Here is a 17581-nt window from a genome sequence, read left to right as displayed (position 1 = left end):
AAATGTACAGACTAAAAGCATCGTTTTCAAAGTATTCTTTAAGGTTCCTGTTTTTATTTGTTCTTTAAACAATATTCTCAAAATTAGTCAAAATAATTAACGTGTTGCAATCATCTAATTTAGGTATTTATTTTGTGCTGAGGTGAGTTCACAATAACTTTAAATTGGTTATAAGGAATGCTACCAACCGTTACTAAACCTCAAGTTAATAGAATATTTTGTAAATAAATACCAAACACAACCCGGGGTTTTTGATCTAGAATTGCACCAAATATATGAAATATATGGAATATATTTAGAATATAGGCATGAAATACAGGAAATGCATTCAGAGTATATGATACATCCGCAGATCACACCAGCAGACGCCGGGCAGGTTTTACACCGGGGAAGGATCTCAGATAAACACCACGACCCGCAGTCAGGCGTTTTATCCCGTTTCCTGGCTCTGTCACGTCGCTCTCCCAGCTGTGCACATCCCCGCGCTGTGCTGCGGTGGGGGCAGAGGTCCCTTAGCAGGAGCAATGTGGGGGTGAGCAGATCATCCTTCCAGTCATTTAAAGTCCGTGCCTAACTCAAAGCACAACAGAGAAAACCAAAATGAGGTGTTAATGCTAACAACCAACATTTACATCAGAACTGAGGGCTTACAACCTTCGCTGAAACAGATCAGGACTTTCTTTCCTACCTCAGGCTCCTGAATATCACTTCCCTGCCCCATGGAAGTGCCAGGGCCGAGCTGGCACGGGATCCACATCTACCCTTCTTAAAATAGAGAGGAGGGCAAGGTTCGTGTGGAAGAAGAAAACAAACTAGAGGAGCCTGACTAAGACATGTCGAATGACAGAGAAAAGCTGCTCTAAACATCCATTAATAATGGTGAATCCCTATGACATAAAAAGCTGATCCAGCTTGAAGTCCCTTACTCTAATTCATTCAAAGCACTTTGAAGGGACAGCTTTCTCTCCATGGGCTTTATGCTGGATTGCCTGTCATAGGCTCTCTAGTCCAGAATAAAACATAATAAACCCAGTATAAACACTGTGTTGTATCCCGTGGCTAATTCAACAACAAAAAAAATCAATCATGCCCTCACACTGCTCTGCGCTGAATTTGTACTGCCTGGTACTCTGGCAACACTCGGATCTGGAAGAAAGAATAGTGGAAGTATAGACAGGAGTGTACCAGGAAAAGCAATTTTAAACTGACATGAGTGGTCAGGAGCTGGCACAGGCTGCCCAGGGAGATGGTGGAGTCACTGTCCCTGGAGTGGTCAAGAGACATTTAGATGTTGTACTGAGGGACATGGTGAAGAGGTGAGGTACTGCTGGTAGGTGGATGGCTGGACCAGGCAATCTTGGAGGTCTTTTCCAACCTTGGTGATTCTGTGGTTCTATGACTCAATAACACATGGCATCAAAGATAAGATTTAACCAATAAGGTCTTCAAGCAATTCTTAGCAGACTTTAAACATAGTCTGCGTTAAGACAAGTGAGTGAAATTCACATTTAATTTAACAGTCTCAGTACTTTAAATAGTACTGAGCCTCAGGAAATGCAGTGTGACCAACATTACAGAATGACACGGTCTGTGATGCGTGAGAACCATGTTCTTGAGCAATGTATTTCTTACGCTGCAATTATATTCAAAAAGCATTACTAGACTGATTTATCTCCTAATTTTACACCATTGGTAATATACATTTTCAGATGAAAACCACACTGGTTGGTCCTGTATGGGGAAGTGCTGCAAAACATCCTTTTGTTTCGTAAATTAAAATTATCAGTTGAAGGATATACTGTAGGACTGTGTTTTAGACAGAAAGACTTTCCATAAGCCCTCTCTTAGTGGGGATAAATATCGCCCACTTCAGAGCCACGCCATATTCATGTCCTTGCTTTTTCACAGAATCACAGAATTACCCGGGTTGGAAGGGACCTCAAGGATCATGTAGTTCCAACCCCCCTGCCTAGCAGGGCCACCAAACATACACCTTTACTAGATCAGGTTGCCCAGGGCCCCTGTCCAACCTGGGGGCTTGAACACCTCCAAGGACGGGGCACTGCCACAACCTCCCTGGGCAGCCTGTTCAGGAATGACCACTCTTCTAGTAAAGAAACTTTCCTCTGATACATCCAACTAAATCTTTTCCCTCCTTTCAACTTTAAAAACCATTTCCCGTGTCCTGCAGGTATCAGCCCTTTCGAAGAGTTACTCCCTTCCTGGGAGTAAGTTCCCTGGCAGGTATTGGAAGGCTGCAATTGAGGTCACCCCGCAACCTTTCTTCTTCCAGGCTTGAACAAACCCAACTCCCTCAAGCCTGTTCCTCATAGGGAGTGCTCCAGCCCCCTGATCATCTTTGTGGCCTCCTTCCTGGACCCTTTCCAAAATCTCCATATCTTTTTTGTACTTTGAGGCTCCACACCCTGGGACACAGTACTTCCAGATGGGGCCTCAACAAGAGCAGAGTAGGAGAGGGGGGACGCATTCACCTCCCTATCCCTGCTGGACCACGCCCTCTCCTGATGGAGCCAGGATTCCCAATTTGCTTTCCGGGCTGCCAGAGCGCACCTGCTGGCTCATGTTAAGGTTTCTTTCATCTATCAGGACCCTAGCGTCTTTTTCTGGCCAAAGCTGCTCTCAAGGGACAACTCTCCCATGGCTGTACAGGGTGTCTGGGGTTTCTTCCGGCCCAAGTGCAAAACTTTGCACTTTGCCGTGTTGAACCTCATTAGGTTCCACACGAGCCAAGGCTTTTCCAGCCTGTCAAAGGTTCCCTTCTTGAATGGCATCCGTTCCCTCCACCGTATCGCTGGCACCACTCAGCTTTTGGTGTCATCAGCAACTTGCTGAGGGTGGCACTCCATTCCCTCATCGATGTCATTAATAAAAGATGTTAAAGAGCACCGGGTCCCAAAAGAACAGACCTTGAGGACCACGCTCTTTACCAGCCTCCACCTGGACATTAAGCCAGTGAACCACCAACCCTCTGTCTGCGGGCCTTTCGAAACCAATTGCTTAAATCCATCTTAGTTGTCCACCATCAATCCACCTCCCTTCCAATTTGGAGATTGAGGATGTGATGGGGGGAACATGTTCAAAGAGCCTTGCTCCAGGTCCAGGTACAATGACATCGGTCGCCTTCCCTTCGGTCCACCAACGCCGTCACCTCCATCATTAGGAGGCCACAAAGATTAGTTGAAGCATGGACCTTCCACTGGGAAGCCATGCTGCTTGTCTCGGGATCACATGCTCGTTCTTTTATGTGATCAAAGGCATGTTGTCCAGGAGGATCTGTTCCATTAATCTTCCCAGGCACAGAGGGTGAGACTCACCGGGCTGTATTACCCCGGGTCCCTCCCTGCTCCCCTTCTTGTAAATGGGGAGTGACGTGACCCTCCTCCAATCATCCAGGGACCTCACCTGACAGCCCGACTTGCTCAAAATATGTGGAGAGCGGCCCTCAGCAACCACCTCAGCCAAGCTCCCTTCAGGACGCCTGGGATGCACGGCCATCTGGGCCCCTAGACTTATACTCCATTCAGTCTAAGGAGGCACTCTCGGACTTGCTTACCCTTACGTGGGGGGGGGATGTTACCTCCTTGGTTCCCCCAACATGAGTTATGGGGGTGCCAAAACTTAGGGACGGGAAAAAGGACTAGAAATCCTGGCCACCATGAAGGACCGAGGTTGAAGAAACTCATCAGCACCCGTGCAGCTTTACCTCTTCATCTGTTGAAGCCATTTCTCCTTTTTAAATTTACCAGAGTAGGTACGGCCCCATTTTCGGCCTGTCCTCTTCTGGCCAATGTACCTGTAGAAGGTTTCTTATTGTTTTCACGTCCCTCGGCCAAAGTTTCAGTTCTGCCTGCCGCCTTGGCCTTTTCCTGATCCCCACGATCGCAAAGTTCGGACGGCATCCCTGATTCTTTCCCGGGTGACACAGCCTTTGTTTTCCAAGAGCTTTGGTTACACCCCTTTCTTCCACCCTTCAGTTCTCTTAAAGCAGGTCCTTGCTGAGCCATTTTTGCCGTTTTCTACCCTCTAACCTGCCCACTTTCTTAATCAGGGGAATGGAGACCTCTTGTCTGCCAGGAGGGCCATCCTGAAAACAGTAAGGCCAGCTCTCCTTCAACATCCTTATCTTTGAGGGCAAAGCGCGGCCCCAGGGGATCTTGGGCCAAGCAATTTCCATTTGAGGTAAGGCTTGAAAAGTTTGCTCTTCTAAAGTCACATCCTGGTCCTGGGCTCTTTTGCCCAGCGGCCCCACATCGGCTTGAGATCAAAAACTCAACCAGGGCAATGATCGCCTGGAGCCCAGGCATTCCTCCAAGCCTTGACCGCCTTTGATTTTGATCTCCTCAGCGTTGGTGAGCAGCAGGGTCAGCAAACGCTTGACCTTGGTCGGGTCTGTCCAATACCTGAACCAGAAAGCTATCATCAATGGAATGTCCCAAAGGCCTTCTGGGAGGCCTCTTGCAGCTCGCCGTGTGGTTTCCCAACAGATGTCCGGGATGGTTGAAGCCCCCACCAGGACAAGAGCCTGGGGCTAACGAGGCCTCATCGCGCATTCTGGAGAGAGAGCAAGAAACTACTTATTCAGCAGCCTCCCCCTTGATCAGGTGGGCCTTGTAGTATACCCCTAGTTACCAGCTGAAACTCTTTAGTTAGTCCATCTCTAATTCCTAAACCCACAGGCTACTCAAACTGTTCTGTGACTGTTTCTCAATGGGTGATGTGCTTCTGTCTCTCTCGCATGTTTATCTAATCCTACTTTGATACTTGCTGCTTTCTCTGTGTGAATCAATGGCTGGGCAGGGACTCCACCCCACCCTTCCTTACCGATTCGCCTATCTCTTACCTAAAATCAGCTATATGCCAGTTATAGCTCGTGTGAATCCAGATTTGTGGGGTATAGTCATCCCAGTGCCATGTTTCGTGTGCTTAGGGATAAGCAACAACATCATAATTTTCAGGAGTGCATCACAAGTTTCCAGTTCCTCCTGCTTGTTACTTCAGGGCTCCGTGCATTAGTATAAGGCACTTCAGCGGGCTGTCCGTCTCACCCACCTTCATAAAGTGATCCAGGATCCGCTAGAACAGCGGCATCCCCCAGCATCCCCCTGCCCTACTCCTCCTTTTGCCACTCTGCAATCCATTGCCCACGGGTTCTGGGTACCAATCCTTGAAATGCCACCGTTCAACCCCAGTTAGCCCTTATTTTGCCCCTTCCCCCTTTCGGTTCCCTAGTTTTAAAGGACCTATCAATGAAGTCCCGCTAATTTCTTCAAGCTAATTACCCTCTTAACCCCTCAGGGACAGGGCTGCTTGCTCACAAGCCATTCAATTCCAGGTGCGTGTAAGATTGCCCATGTCAAATAAGGCCGAAATTCTTTGTCTGCACCAAGCTTCTTAAGCAATCTGTTTTAAAGAGATGGGTTTTTTGATCCTCCCTGTCACCTCTTTCCTGACACCACGAGCAATAGAAGAAAAAAGATCACCTGCGCCCCAAGCTCCTTCAAGTATTCGCCCCATTCCCCGTTGAAAGGTCTTTATCTTGATGGACTCAGGCTTTCCTTGCCAACTTCTCACTGCCAGCCTGAATTATTAAAAGTGGGCGTAGTGTCTGAAGGATTGAATCAATCTAGAATTTTTTCTTTGAAATGTCCCCTGACCTGTGCCCCAGGGAAGGCAGCCCACACTTTCTCTGGGGTAGGTTCAGGCCGGCATATAGGGCCTTCTGTTCCTTGCAGAAGGAGTCACCGTACAACAATTCACCCTTCTGTCCTTATGGTAGAAGCAAGTCTTGAGCTTTCGGGTGACGCTTCACCTGTGGCCAACCCGCATGGTGCACCTGTTTCCACCACTCTCACTTAGTTCCCCCCCTCAAGTTCCAGGGCCGCCCCTTTTTTTTTTTTCAAACCGGTTTGCCAGAGGCACCTGGGGAAGCCGATTGGTCGTGATGCGAGGATTGCCCCTGCCGTCGAGCAGGTACCCGTTTTTCCACTTCTCCTCCCGTTTCTCAAAGTTTACTGCTGGGGGGGAAGGAGAGGGGAGACAGGGGGCCGCGGCAGTGTTTGCCTGCTGGCTGGTTCCCCTTTACCACCTGTTGTGTGAGGTGTTGCAGGGGCGACAGTGCTTCCATATAGGAGGAACCTCGACTGTGTGCTGAGAAATCTTGAGGCGGAGAGGGGACTGGACACCACCAGTCAATCTCCCTCTTCACACTCATTTATTAGTTCCTCAGGCCTCTCCAACTTCCTCCTTTCAGGTCAAACCGACGAGCTGAGTGTGGCAATGTAGTTCAACCTGGTCGCAGTGAAACACCAAATCACTGCCTTCCCTCACAGCACTGCAGGGCCATTGCTCTGGCACTCAGTACAGCCAGGACCTGCCAACAGCATCTTTTGGGGTTGGGGGGCTTCATCTGAGTTTCCTTCAGACATTTTGGCAGCAGCCTTCCTATAAGGGGGCATGTGCAGGACCTCAGTCTGGTCTCTGCAGTCTTCTTGGTTTGCTGCCTCCCGTTTTCTGGGAGATCGGGAACCCTTGTCTTGGGCCTCCTCAGTAATTTCTGGCAGCAGCCTTTCGCCGGGAGCACCCGATGTCGGAGCAGAATACTTACGCAGAGACTGAAACAGGAAGTCAAGAGGATGCAGAGGCTCCGCGCCTCCTCCTAACCGTTTCTGGTGGGGTGGGCTGCCCTCCTTGTGCCCGTTTAAATCTCCCTCCGTAGGCAGGGAACGCCCACACGCTGCGTCAGCGGCTGCGTCAGCTGCTCCTTGAGAGCTGCCGGGCTTCTCCTCTACCCGGGGGTTCCCTGCTTGAAGGAACCGCCCGAGATCCCCCTTGACCACGCGGTCAGCCGCTGCTGATCGGTCCGGGACGGCTCCGAATCAGGCGCTCTTTTTGGCTCTGAGTATCTCAGTTAACAATTATTTTGAAGGATGAAGTACAGGAAGAGTAAAGATTCATCAGAATTCATTCATTGAGGGGCTTTTCTGGGGAATGTATTGAAGTCTTTTGCTAAAATGTTAAGACTTTTATCATTCTGTAGAATAGAATGACGGCCAGCTCCAGGGATCACCTAGTCTGGTGGGCTGTATGTTAGAGGTCAGAAGAGGTGGGGTNCTAAAATGTTAAGACTTTTATCATTCTGTAGAATAGAATGACGGCCAGCTCCAGGGATCACCTAGTCTGGTGGGCTGTATGTTAGAGGTCAGAAGAGGTGGGGTAGGGAGAGACTGCAGGAATGGGGTAAACACTGAAGGTTACCTCCCCTTATGTAGTCTTCCCTTCTTGCCCATCCGTTGTCTTCCAGGCTTTCCGAGACCAAGGAGATAGTCTTGGTTTTTTTGCACAACAGGATCTTTGCCTTCTCCTCGTGTCTTCCACTCATTCATTGCTTTGAATAGCGAGCTCTATAACATTTGTAAACCCTTCCCAGTGAGCTCATCTTTATATTCAGTATTGCAGTACAAGTTTCCAAGTTGGCACCCACAACTTTGCTGGAAAAGGAACTCCACAGAGTAAATATGAGTCATCTGAAAATAAAGGACCTCTTTTTGGTTAGTTAAAAAATTTTTGCTCTACAGCTTCATGTGCTTCCCTTTTACTCTTAGATTATGAAAACTAAGACATAATAACTTACAGTCTGCTTTCTTTGTACTATCACAGTTTTATAAACCTTTATCGTATTCCCCCTCAACCATCTGGTGTTTCAGATCGAAGAGTCTCGGCTTATTTAGTCTCTCTTCATAATGAAAAGAAGCTGTTCCAAATTTCTGCTCATCCCAGTTGCCCTTCTTTGTATCATTCCTATGGCCTTGAAGAGATGGCAGCACTAGAAGCACAGATCTGTGGAGGCACAATGGACTTGTATTCGGCAGTGCTGTTTTCTGTTTTGCTTCCTTTCCCTTCCAGTGAAGTTCCTAACATCTCATTTCTTTTTTTGATAGCAACTGCATCGGCAGTCTTTTAAAAGTACACGTTCTGATCCATATATATGTATATAAAAGTAATTGTGTTTTTTTTTTTAATAACTGATTGAGACACTATTCTTATAAATCCCTTGCTTTTGTCTTTAATGAAAGTGCCTTCAGGACTTTTGCCAGCTCAGAACAAGGAACTTGATGACTGCTGGATAATGCCTAAAGTTGAGCCGCAAACGTATGAGGACCTGCATGGTCACACAAGGTCTCCCAAATGTGTGCTAAAGACATTTATGAAACAAAGTGACTGAAGCAGAGCGCTAGATGATACAACCTCTCAACTGCAGAGGAAAAGACAGCAAGAAAGAGTGATAATTTTTAAGGGCGCTGGACAGTAAAAGACTGTCCTTGCTGTCTAGGGAGAAGAGCATGAGTACATCAGAGAAAATTCCCCAGCAGCATAAGACTTAATATCCAGGATTTTTGTGTAAATCACCATGACTCAAAACTCGGTGTGATCGTGTGTACAGATAACCTTTTAGTAGTTAGCACTGTTTGATACTGGGCAGGAATTATTTATGAAATAAAACATTAATGCAATAATTCATCAAGTTATACTTTAAGGATTCTGTAAAGAAATTCCAGTGAATAAATAGAACAAAAATTACTGATTTTTTCTTCTCTGTCTCAGTGTAGACATTCAATGTATTTTTAGAATAATGATTGTTAGAAACTAAGATGATCTACAGAAAATTAAGTCATTGAGCCCATGCACGTTAGTCAAGCTATTTTAATCCATTTCTTCATTTTATTCCTCTGTTAAAGAAAGGCAATATTTGCTTACATAACTCAGGAGTGCTGTGAGCGATAATTAATGCACATAAGCAGCAGCATGATTAAAGTGAAGAGCTATGTACTTCCAAAGGATTATTAATTTTATTATCATCATTAGTACTGCACTGAGCTATTGTAAATTGCTGAAAGAACCAATTACTGTGGATTTTCTTGAGATGACTTTGTAAGGTATTAAAAGGAGAATGTTACACTGCAAAAATCTACAGTGAAGTTGTAAAACTGAGATGACGTTCTGTGCTGTAAAGTGTTGCCATCCATACCAGAAGCAAAAATAATTTGTAGATGCTGATTAACACAAAAACACACTCATCTGTCTTTTAACTCATAGACACAGTGACTCCTTCCCCGCTTGCTGAACATGTCTATTAATGATTTTGAGTCATAAGCCAGAAATGTAATTTCAGGAAAAAGTCATGGCCAATGACCTTGGCCAACAGCCAATAAACAACTGGATTCCTGACGTTTAATGAGGGCATACTGACCAACTGAGCAGCTGAATCTGACAGCGTGGAAGTGCCCACCACTGGGAATGCGTGCTCAATGCCAGCTCCTGCAGTCCAGAGGGTGATGAGTTGTGGCTGTCTGTCCCATGGCTGTGACCAGGCACTCGTGTTGGAGTGGGACGAACTGCAACACAGCTGGATAAGGGATGCGTGGCCCTAAGGCTTCCAGTTACAGGTTCTTATCCCTCACACTGTAGCATATCTCCCTAAGGTAAAGCAATCTGCTGGCACGACTGAGCTCTGAAATGAGCTGTGGAATAAATGTGATTAAAAACAGCACCAGCAACTATTGTTTGGGGAAAGTGTATTTTTTTTGTTAAATAGATCATGATGTTTTGGAATATGGCTAAATCTTGAGACTGTCCCCATGAAGATTTAAAATGGTTTTGTCAAAACCTACTTTAAATGGCTATTTGGATTAATATTCTTGAGTTTCCCATGAGCACAAGCCAAATTATACCATGAAGAAAAATTCACTTATTTCCACTGACAGTAAGTAATAATTTCTTATACATAATTTCTGCCTCTTATTTGAGTAGCTACCCGGACATTCCAATTTAGGTTCTTGATGAGTTGAGAATAAAAGATTTCCCAATTCTAAACTGAGAGATTAATTACAGAACAGACTGTCTATGAAGAGAAATACCGTTATTTCTTCATCCTGTACCAATGCTGAGAGAAAGTAATTAGGAGTCTAATTAAACCCCATGCAGGGTTCTTAGGGGAGGTTAAACCACCTCTGACCTTGCTGCCACTTTTCTGGGTACTGGAAGGAGTGCTGGTTTAATTGAAACAATCCAGAAACTTGACAGGACACTCTTCCCGTGATAGTAATCTCTGAGTTACTGGAAAATACCATCTAGGGGGACAGCGGGGTTTGTGGCAGCTGACAGAGCTGTCCTACAGAGCTGCCGGCATAGCCAGACCTTACAGGAAGAAATGGTTGTGGACTCATTCAGTTGGTGATTTTCAGAAAGGGCTCAACCAAGCAAAGATTGGGTTTCATTATCGATCATCTTGGTTGGGAAGTGAAGCCTACCTCAATGGCACTGTATGTCAGTGTCTTGATGATACTGTTGAGTTACTGACCAACAGAGTCACATTAAAACTCTTCTGCAACAACGGGACGAGTGTGATTAATGCCGTGTGGTTTTGCAACATGCCTATTCACTCATTGTAGGCCAGACAGGACTCCAGGAAATTAAGATTTCTTTATTGTGAGGGTGGGCAAACACTGGAACAGACTTTCTACTGAGACGGCTGATGCCCAAAAGGCATTTGGCCAACAAGTTCATCAATATGCTTTAACTTTTGGGTGATGATGAAGTTCAACAAGACTTGGTGATCTTTGTAGGTCACAAATGTGCGCAAGACCTTCTTTACGGTGAGGGTGATGGAATACTGGAACAGGCTGCCCAGGGAGGTAGTGGAGTCTCTTTCTCTGGAGATACTCAAGACCCGCCTGGATGCCTACCTGTGTGACCTGGTGTAGGGAACCTGCTATGGCAGGGGGGTTGGACTCGATGATCTCTAGAGGTCCCTTCCAACCCCTACAATTCTGTGATTCTGTAGGTCACTGCCAAATGAACAGTCCTATTTCTTTTTGATATTTTCTTCTGCCTTTCTTCTCCCTTTGGGGGATTCCTCCTTTGAAACCACTAACCAACCTCTACTTGAAAACATTTTGAGGAAGCCAACACCCTCCCCACTGCTTTGTGAAGCACCTTACCTTTACAGCACATGGCACAGAGGTCACATAGGGCCCAAACACCACAGCCAAGTCTGGTGGTCCACCCTCAACCTTGAGGCCACCTGAACTGTGCCCTGTGCTGCCAACTGGGCCACACTACAGGACACAAGGTGTGACATGGTGGTGTGATGGAGCCTCCTTTGGCCCCTTGGAGTGAGCCAAAGCAGCAGGTAGCAGCAGGCAGCCCCAGGGCCCAGCCACGGGTAGGCGCTGCCCTGCGGGCGGCAGGTCCCGGCGGCCCCTCGCGCCTCCAGCCCGGGCCTCCCGCGGGGCGGCCGCAGCGCCCCCAATGGCCGCCTCCAAGCGCGGGAGGCGGAGCTCGGCCTGCGAGACGCGTTTCAAACGGGCGAACCGCGGGGCGCGGAGGGAGGGCGGGCCGGAGCGCAGTCCCCGCCTGGGAGTTTAAAGCGCCATTTTGTGCCGGGCGGCGGATATCGATCGTCGCTCCCTGTCGCGCGAGCGGCGGGGCGCTCGGCGCCCGTCCCTGTGCCCTTCTCCGCTCTTCTTCCCCCCCCCGGCCCTCCGCTCCCATGACCCGCAGCAGGAAGCAGGCGGCGCTGGAGAGAGGAGCCGGCAAGATGAACCCAGAAGCGGGGAGCGCCGAGGAGGGGGCCCGGGCGGCGGAGGCGGCGGCGGCCGCAGCCGGGAACGGAACGGCGCCCGGCGCCTGGGGGCTGCAGGGGGATTCGGAGAAAGTTGTGTACTCGCGTTCGCAGGTCTCGTACGCCGGCACCAAGGCGCTGGGCGACGCCCTCAAGCTCTTCATGCCCAAGTCCACCGAGTTCATGAGCTCCGACTCGGAGCTGTGGAACTTCCTCTGCAGCCTCAAGCACGAGTTCTCCCCGGTCATTCTCCGCAGCAAGGACGTCTACGGCTACGCCTCCTGCCGCGCCGTCGTCCCCGACCCGCCGCCGCCCTCGGCCGAGCGGCCCCGACACCGCCCCGGCAAGCGGCGCCTCCCGCCCGCCAAGCGCCGGGCCGCGGTCACGGGCGGCTCCGCCAAGCGGCCTCGGAGGAGGCGGCGGCGCCGCAGGAGGGCACAGGGCTGGAGGCGCCCAGCGGCACCGGCGGCCGACGTTCCCCACGGCGACGAGCGGCTGCGGGCGGCGGAGGAGGAGGCTGAGGACAGCGAGCGGGGCAGCCCGGCCGAGGAGGCCGCCTGGGAGCAGCCGTTCGACGGCAAGTCCCTGGAGGAGATCTGGAAGGCGGCCACCCCCCGCCTCACCACCTTCCCCACCATCCGGCTGCGGGGCGGCGTCTGGAACTGGCGCAGCCTGGAGGCGGCGCGGCGCCGGGCGCAGCGGATCCTCGGCGTGGACCTGTCGCCCGTGGTGCGGGTGCGCCGCCTGCCCGTGGCACCGTCCTGAGGCGGCGGGAGGGGAGGGAAGGCCGGCGCGGACAAAGAGACCGATATCAGTCACCTGTTTACATTGCTTTTGTCTGGATCATGTTCTTCTGCTGCACTTTACGGCTCGCTTAGAACCGGGGCCGGGGCGCCGGGCCCCGGGCGGGCGAGGGGCCGGCTGCGGGTACCGCGCGTGGGGACCAAGTTCCGCTTCCACTTCTCCCATCGGGCTACCTCACTGGTCCAGAAGTCCACCCAAGAAGTTGTTTTCCAAAGGAACTTAATTTTCATGCTTGTATAATAAAGCACCATCCGATTCTCGTTCTTCTCCCCCCCCCCTTCTCCCTTAGCCCCCCTTTTCCGATGGATTATGTATGCTTTGTGGTGTTGCACTAGTATGTGCTCAGGGTATTTTGAATCCCAAGCATTCCCAAGTTTCAGTTCACTCTGACCGAGGATGCGTTACGATGGAGGTTCAGGACTTGTGGCTGTTCTTGATGGTGCAAAAACTTTTTTTATTTTAAATTTCATGGGCTTAGTGATATATCCGGATGTATTGCTCAGTATAATTGTTACACTTTTGTATCTAAAGTCATTTTTAAGGTTTTCTAGTTGAACTAAGTATTTGTTTCTTTGGAGCACCTAAAGATAGAATCATGCTGATATTTTATAAACCTGTTTACTTTAGGGAAGCTCATTTGGTCAACCGAAGTGAACTTAATAAAAGTTAAAGAAAAGTGATGTTTCAGTTCAATGAAACTGGAATGCACAGTGATGAGTTCCTCTCTGGAGTCTGCCATGTTTGTGCTTAATGGGAGACTCTGTGCTATCACCCCAGTAAACAAGCTCGGAGCTGGTGAAGAGTGTAACTACTCATAGGAGCTGGGCACATAAGTGTCTGAAGGTGAACTGTGGTATAGTAATGTTGGCATTAATGGCAAAAAGAGACCCAGTACCTGGTTACTTCTTAACAAAATGGCACTGTTGTCAACCCCGGGGCTGTTAGATGACTAATGGCAGATAACTGTATCATTGTAATTACTTGCACATAATTATTTTTATAAATCTTTCCTGGGCTTCACGGTGGACTGTGGTGTAAATTCATGATGTGGTTTAACTACTCGGGCAGAGAAATTCCATCACGCTGTTCTGTGTGGTGGGCAGTCCCTCTTTAATTATTAACATTATTTTAGTAAAGGGCTTTTCCTGGTTCTTTCCCGTTGCTGTTGGTGTGTAAGAAGCAAAGGTGTAGATTTTCTTTTGCTTGATGTTCTTTGAGTTTGGGAGAAGTGTTTGGTGAGAGGCGGTTTGTGTCCTTTGTATCCTTGCAAACAAGGAACTTCTCGGTTTCCATAGTGGAATGAATGACTAAACAATTTACTTATGGGTTGGTTTAGTGACTTCAGATTTCTTTCCTGATTGCTGTTGATTTTTTGTTACCTGCTGTTTGTGGAGGTAGTGAGACAGTAAGAGGTGTAGAGGTGGCTTGTAAAAGCTTTTAAGTATGAACCTGAAGCAACCAAATTCTTCTAAAACTTCTTTGTGTTATGTAGTTCTTACTTAGCGAATCTGTGAAGTTCTTATTCTTCCGAAGTAACCATCTGGTCTGTAACCATTAAGTTCTGAAATCGTTTACATAACATTAGAGTGCCTGCTGATGGCTGCAGTAGTGCCACGTCACATTTCAGAAGGGAACTAGGAAATGAAAGTTCAAGGGTACATATTATGCTATTTCTCTGGCTGTAATACCTGCTTAAATTTAGAGGCAAAATTGTATTGATTAAAAACTCAGTATGACAAACTGCCTTGTGACCAAATGCCAAGTGTTTCAGTTTGGACATTCAACTCAGAAATGCTGGCTATGGGGTTGTTACTGATACTTGAAGTGTCTAATTGACTTCAATGAAGTTATGCTCATACTGCTAGGTTGAATTAATTTTTTTCAGTATTCTTTTGAGAAATCTGGGTAGAGATAATAAAATTTACGCAGCTTTCTCATGTGGATTTTTCCCATCATTTGTAAGCAGGTGTAGGACAGACTGGGTCAAATTTCTGGGGCAGAGTTAAGGTAGGACATGGGAGATGCTGCCTTGTGCTGCCTTGTTTTGATGCTTTGATGCTCTTTGTGGGTACAAGGTACTGTGAAATAACACTGAGTGAGTCTTGTGTAGGCTGCGTGCCTAAGGTGTACTTATTTTTCTCTTGGTTCTGCTTTGACTTCTTGGTTTTGAGGCAGCAGCTCTTTGGGGTTATGCTGTGCTTTGCTGATACTCTGAGGAAGTTGGATCGAAGATCTGGCAGCTGCATTCACAAATTCTTAACTGAGCTATTTCTGCCCGTGAAGTCAGTTAAGGGGGGTGTCTCGCTCCAATTTAGGAGTGAGGCAAAGGTTCTTTTAATAATGTTATGCCCGGCGTGAGATTAAGAAGAAGAGCATTCAAATGTTGATCCGACCAGTTTATTGGAAATAATAGACAATTGAGGGGATGGGGAAGGGAGAGTGACGAATGCCAAAATTAGGGTGATGGGGAAGGGAAAGTAGGCGATAGAAAAAGGTAGAAAAGAGCAAGAATTACGTTAAAGCGGGGAATAGTCACCTCCTGGATGCAGCAGCGTCCCGGAGCACGTTGTTAACGTTGGTCCGGGGCAAAATAAGCGTAGGGGAGAGCAGCAACGGAGTAGCAGGCTGCAAACAGCAGATCGGTGAATCGCAGAAAAGATGGTCAGAGTACCGTGGTCTCTAGAAGCAGAGTCTCGGGCAGCGAGGTCCCTCGGAGCAGAGTCTCGAGCAGCAATCCCAGAAGAGAGAATAGGCAGCAGTAGGACAACGGTGGAGGGATCTGAGGTCAGATACCTAGATGCCCACAAAACTGTGGTTTGTCCGTGCCCTTTTTATCCTTCTTTCCAGCCTTCCAGAGATTTCGGGACGGCTCGGGTCAGAGTCTTGTGACTTCCTCAGAGATGTCAATCTTCCTTGAGATGGGCCAACAGGAAAGACCACTTAAGGGCCGTTAGTCCTCAGGGATGGCCATCTTCCTTGAGATAGGCCAACACAAAAAGACCACTCAAGGGCCATTGATCAGTATCTTATCTCCCTTTCGTAGCTCCCGGACTTGTCCATCTCCTGTGTGTCTCAGACAAAGGCAGTCCTGGAACCTTGGCCAGGACTTGCCTGAACTTGTCCGTTTCAGCAAACTTTGAGACAGTAATGTAAAAAGCATGGCTTCTTACAGGGGGAAATCTGTAGTTAGGTTCTCTGGTAAATGAATGTGCTGAGATAGCAAAGGATCAGTGAAAGGAGGGACTGTGAAAGCTAACGGTTTACAGGAAAGCTAACACAGCTTAATTTCACAGTCGTGTTTACAACAGTTTGTGGCAATCACGGGTAGGGTTACCTGTGGTCCAGCTCTTCCCCACTCTTCCCCACTCAAAACTGTAGTTCCTACCTACTGCTTTGTTTTGGTGCTCATCTGAGGAAGCTAATCTGAAATCTGTTCTATTTTAGGTTTGTGCAGACTGATAATTGTTGGCTTTTTTTGGATCTTTCAGCTGCAGACAACTGAGGAAGTCAGACAAGAGTGTGCAGGCTTTCTGCAATATTGAATTAGATGACTTTAAAGCACAGAAACATTAGGTTTTATTCTACCTGGTGGACTAATGACATTACTGTACTTTACAGATGCTGTTGGAGAAAGTATAATAGATTAGATGGATTTCTGGTCTGATTCACTATGGCTGTTTTCATACAAACCCATTACGATGTGAGAAGTGTGGTTTGCCTGATTTAACTTCATGGGTTTTAGTGTCCTCTCATAGATTCATAGAACTCGTAGAATGGCCTGAGTTGAAATGGACCTCAAAAATAATCTAGTTTCAACCCCCTGTTATATGCAGGGTCACCAACCACCAGATCAGGCTGCCCAGAGCCACATCCAGCCTGGCCTTGAATGCTCCAGGGATGGGGCATCCACAACCTCCTTGGGCAACATGTTCCAGTGCGTCACCATTCTCTGTGGAAAAACTTCCTCCTAATATCTAACCTAAGTCTCAGTTTAAAGCCATTCCCCCTTGTCCAATCACTGTCCACCCTTGTAAACAGCCATTCTCCGTCCTCCATATGCTCCCTTCAAGTACTGGAAGGCCACAATGAGGTCTCCCCTGAGCCTTCCCTAAGCTAAACGAGCCCAGCTCCCTCAACCTTTCCTCATAGGAGAGGTGCTCCAGCCCTCTGATCTTAGTTGCCCTCCTTTGGACTTGTTTCAAGCACTGTCACGTTAAATGCAAGTCCTGGGTAAATTCAGTGTGCAATGCCCAGTCTAGTTGAGTCACCATGGCTGAGTTCATATTAAACAGGAGTCCTGTCGTAGCCTCTATTGGCAGACTTTTGTAGTAGCTGGTTCCTTCCCTTATGAGATCCCCTCATATAATGGCGGCGTGTACTGGAAGTTGTATTGTTTCATTTACAAAATGTGAATTTTTATCCGGTCACTCCAAGGTTATTGAATTTCAGATTGACACAATGCCAAAATGAGCTGAGTTACAGCCCCAGATGTCAAGGAGAGAGTTGGGGTGTCCATTTTGTCCCACAGGTTGCTGAGAGTAGACTCTATCAAGAGGCAGCGAGTGCCTTCCTCAGTCATCATGCAAGTGCATTGTGCAGGACTGAAGTTTGTCAAAAGAGAAAGCAGTGCCTTACAGACTTTTTTTCTCTATTGTTGCATAGTTGTCACGTTGAAGGATCAAAGTGTACTGCCGTCCTTGAAGCCATCTGTTGCCAGCCTTTAAAAAACAAACTATATGCTCATGCAGAGCATCACTGCATACTTGCCAATGGCAAGACTTCTGGTACTTGGATTTTGCTCTGAACGTGTAGGGATGTTGTGTGTCTACATTTCTCTGCCTCTCAAAAGCAAGGAGCAAAGTAATTTGCAGGTGACAGATTTGATCCCAAGTAACTTTTCAAGTAGTACGTAACAAGGAAGAGTCCCAGACTCCTTGTGCTACTGCGAAGAGTTGATGGTTGTTAATGGTTGGACTAGATGATCTTCTAGGTCTTTTCCAACCTTGATAATTCTGTGATTCTGTGATAGTCTGAGTTCAAAGTCTGCATGTACAGGAAAACAGTAGCACTGAAAACATCTGTATTTCTATTTGGCCCAGCGGACTGACACATCAAGAAAAAAAATCTTGTTAGTGT

The 17581-nt window shown here is 47.7% G+C and overlaps 1 protein-coding gene and 1 long non-coding RNA gene across 2 annotated transcripts; one reads left to right on the top strand and one right to left on the bottom strand.

The window, feature by feature from the left end:
• Nucleotides 1–10764, bottom strand: LOC107306633. Its single transcript, XR_001552224.2, has 2 exons — nucleotides 7276–10764; nucleotides 1–570 (listed from the first exon to the last, which is right to left on the bottom strand). It is a non-coding gene; the product is annotated as an uncharacterized LOC107306633 (long non-coding RNA).
• Nucleotides 10765–11401: 637 nt separating this feature from the next.
• CCDC71L (coiled-coil domain containing 71 like) lies at nucleotides 11402–14378 on the top strand. Its single transcript, XM_015849879.2, has one exon. It carries the CDS (start codon nucleotides 11570–11572, stop codon nucleotides 12404–12406), a length of 837 nt encoding a protein of 278 aa, XP_015705365.1. The 5' UTR covers nucleotides 11402–11569; the 3' UTR covers nucleotides 12407–14378.
• Nucleotides 14379–17581: the final 3203 nt, after the last annotated feature.

This window comes from Coturnix japonica, chromosome 1, assembly GCF_001577835.2.
Source record: "Coturnix japonica isolate 7356 chromosome 1, Coturnix japonica 2.1, whole genome shotgun sequence".
In the NCBI taxonomy this organism is placed as follows: domain Eukaryota; kingdom Metazoa; phylum Chordata; class Aves; order Galliformes; family Phasianidae; genus Coturnix; species Coturnix japonica.
Note: the sequence above shows the minus strand (reverse complement) of the source record. Positions and strands in the feature narration are given on the sequence as shown.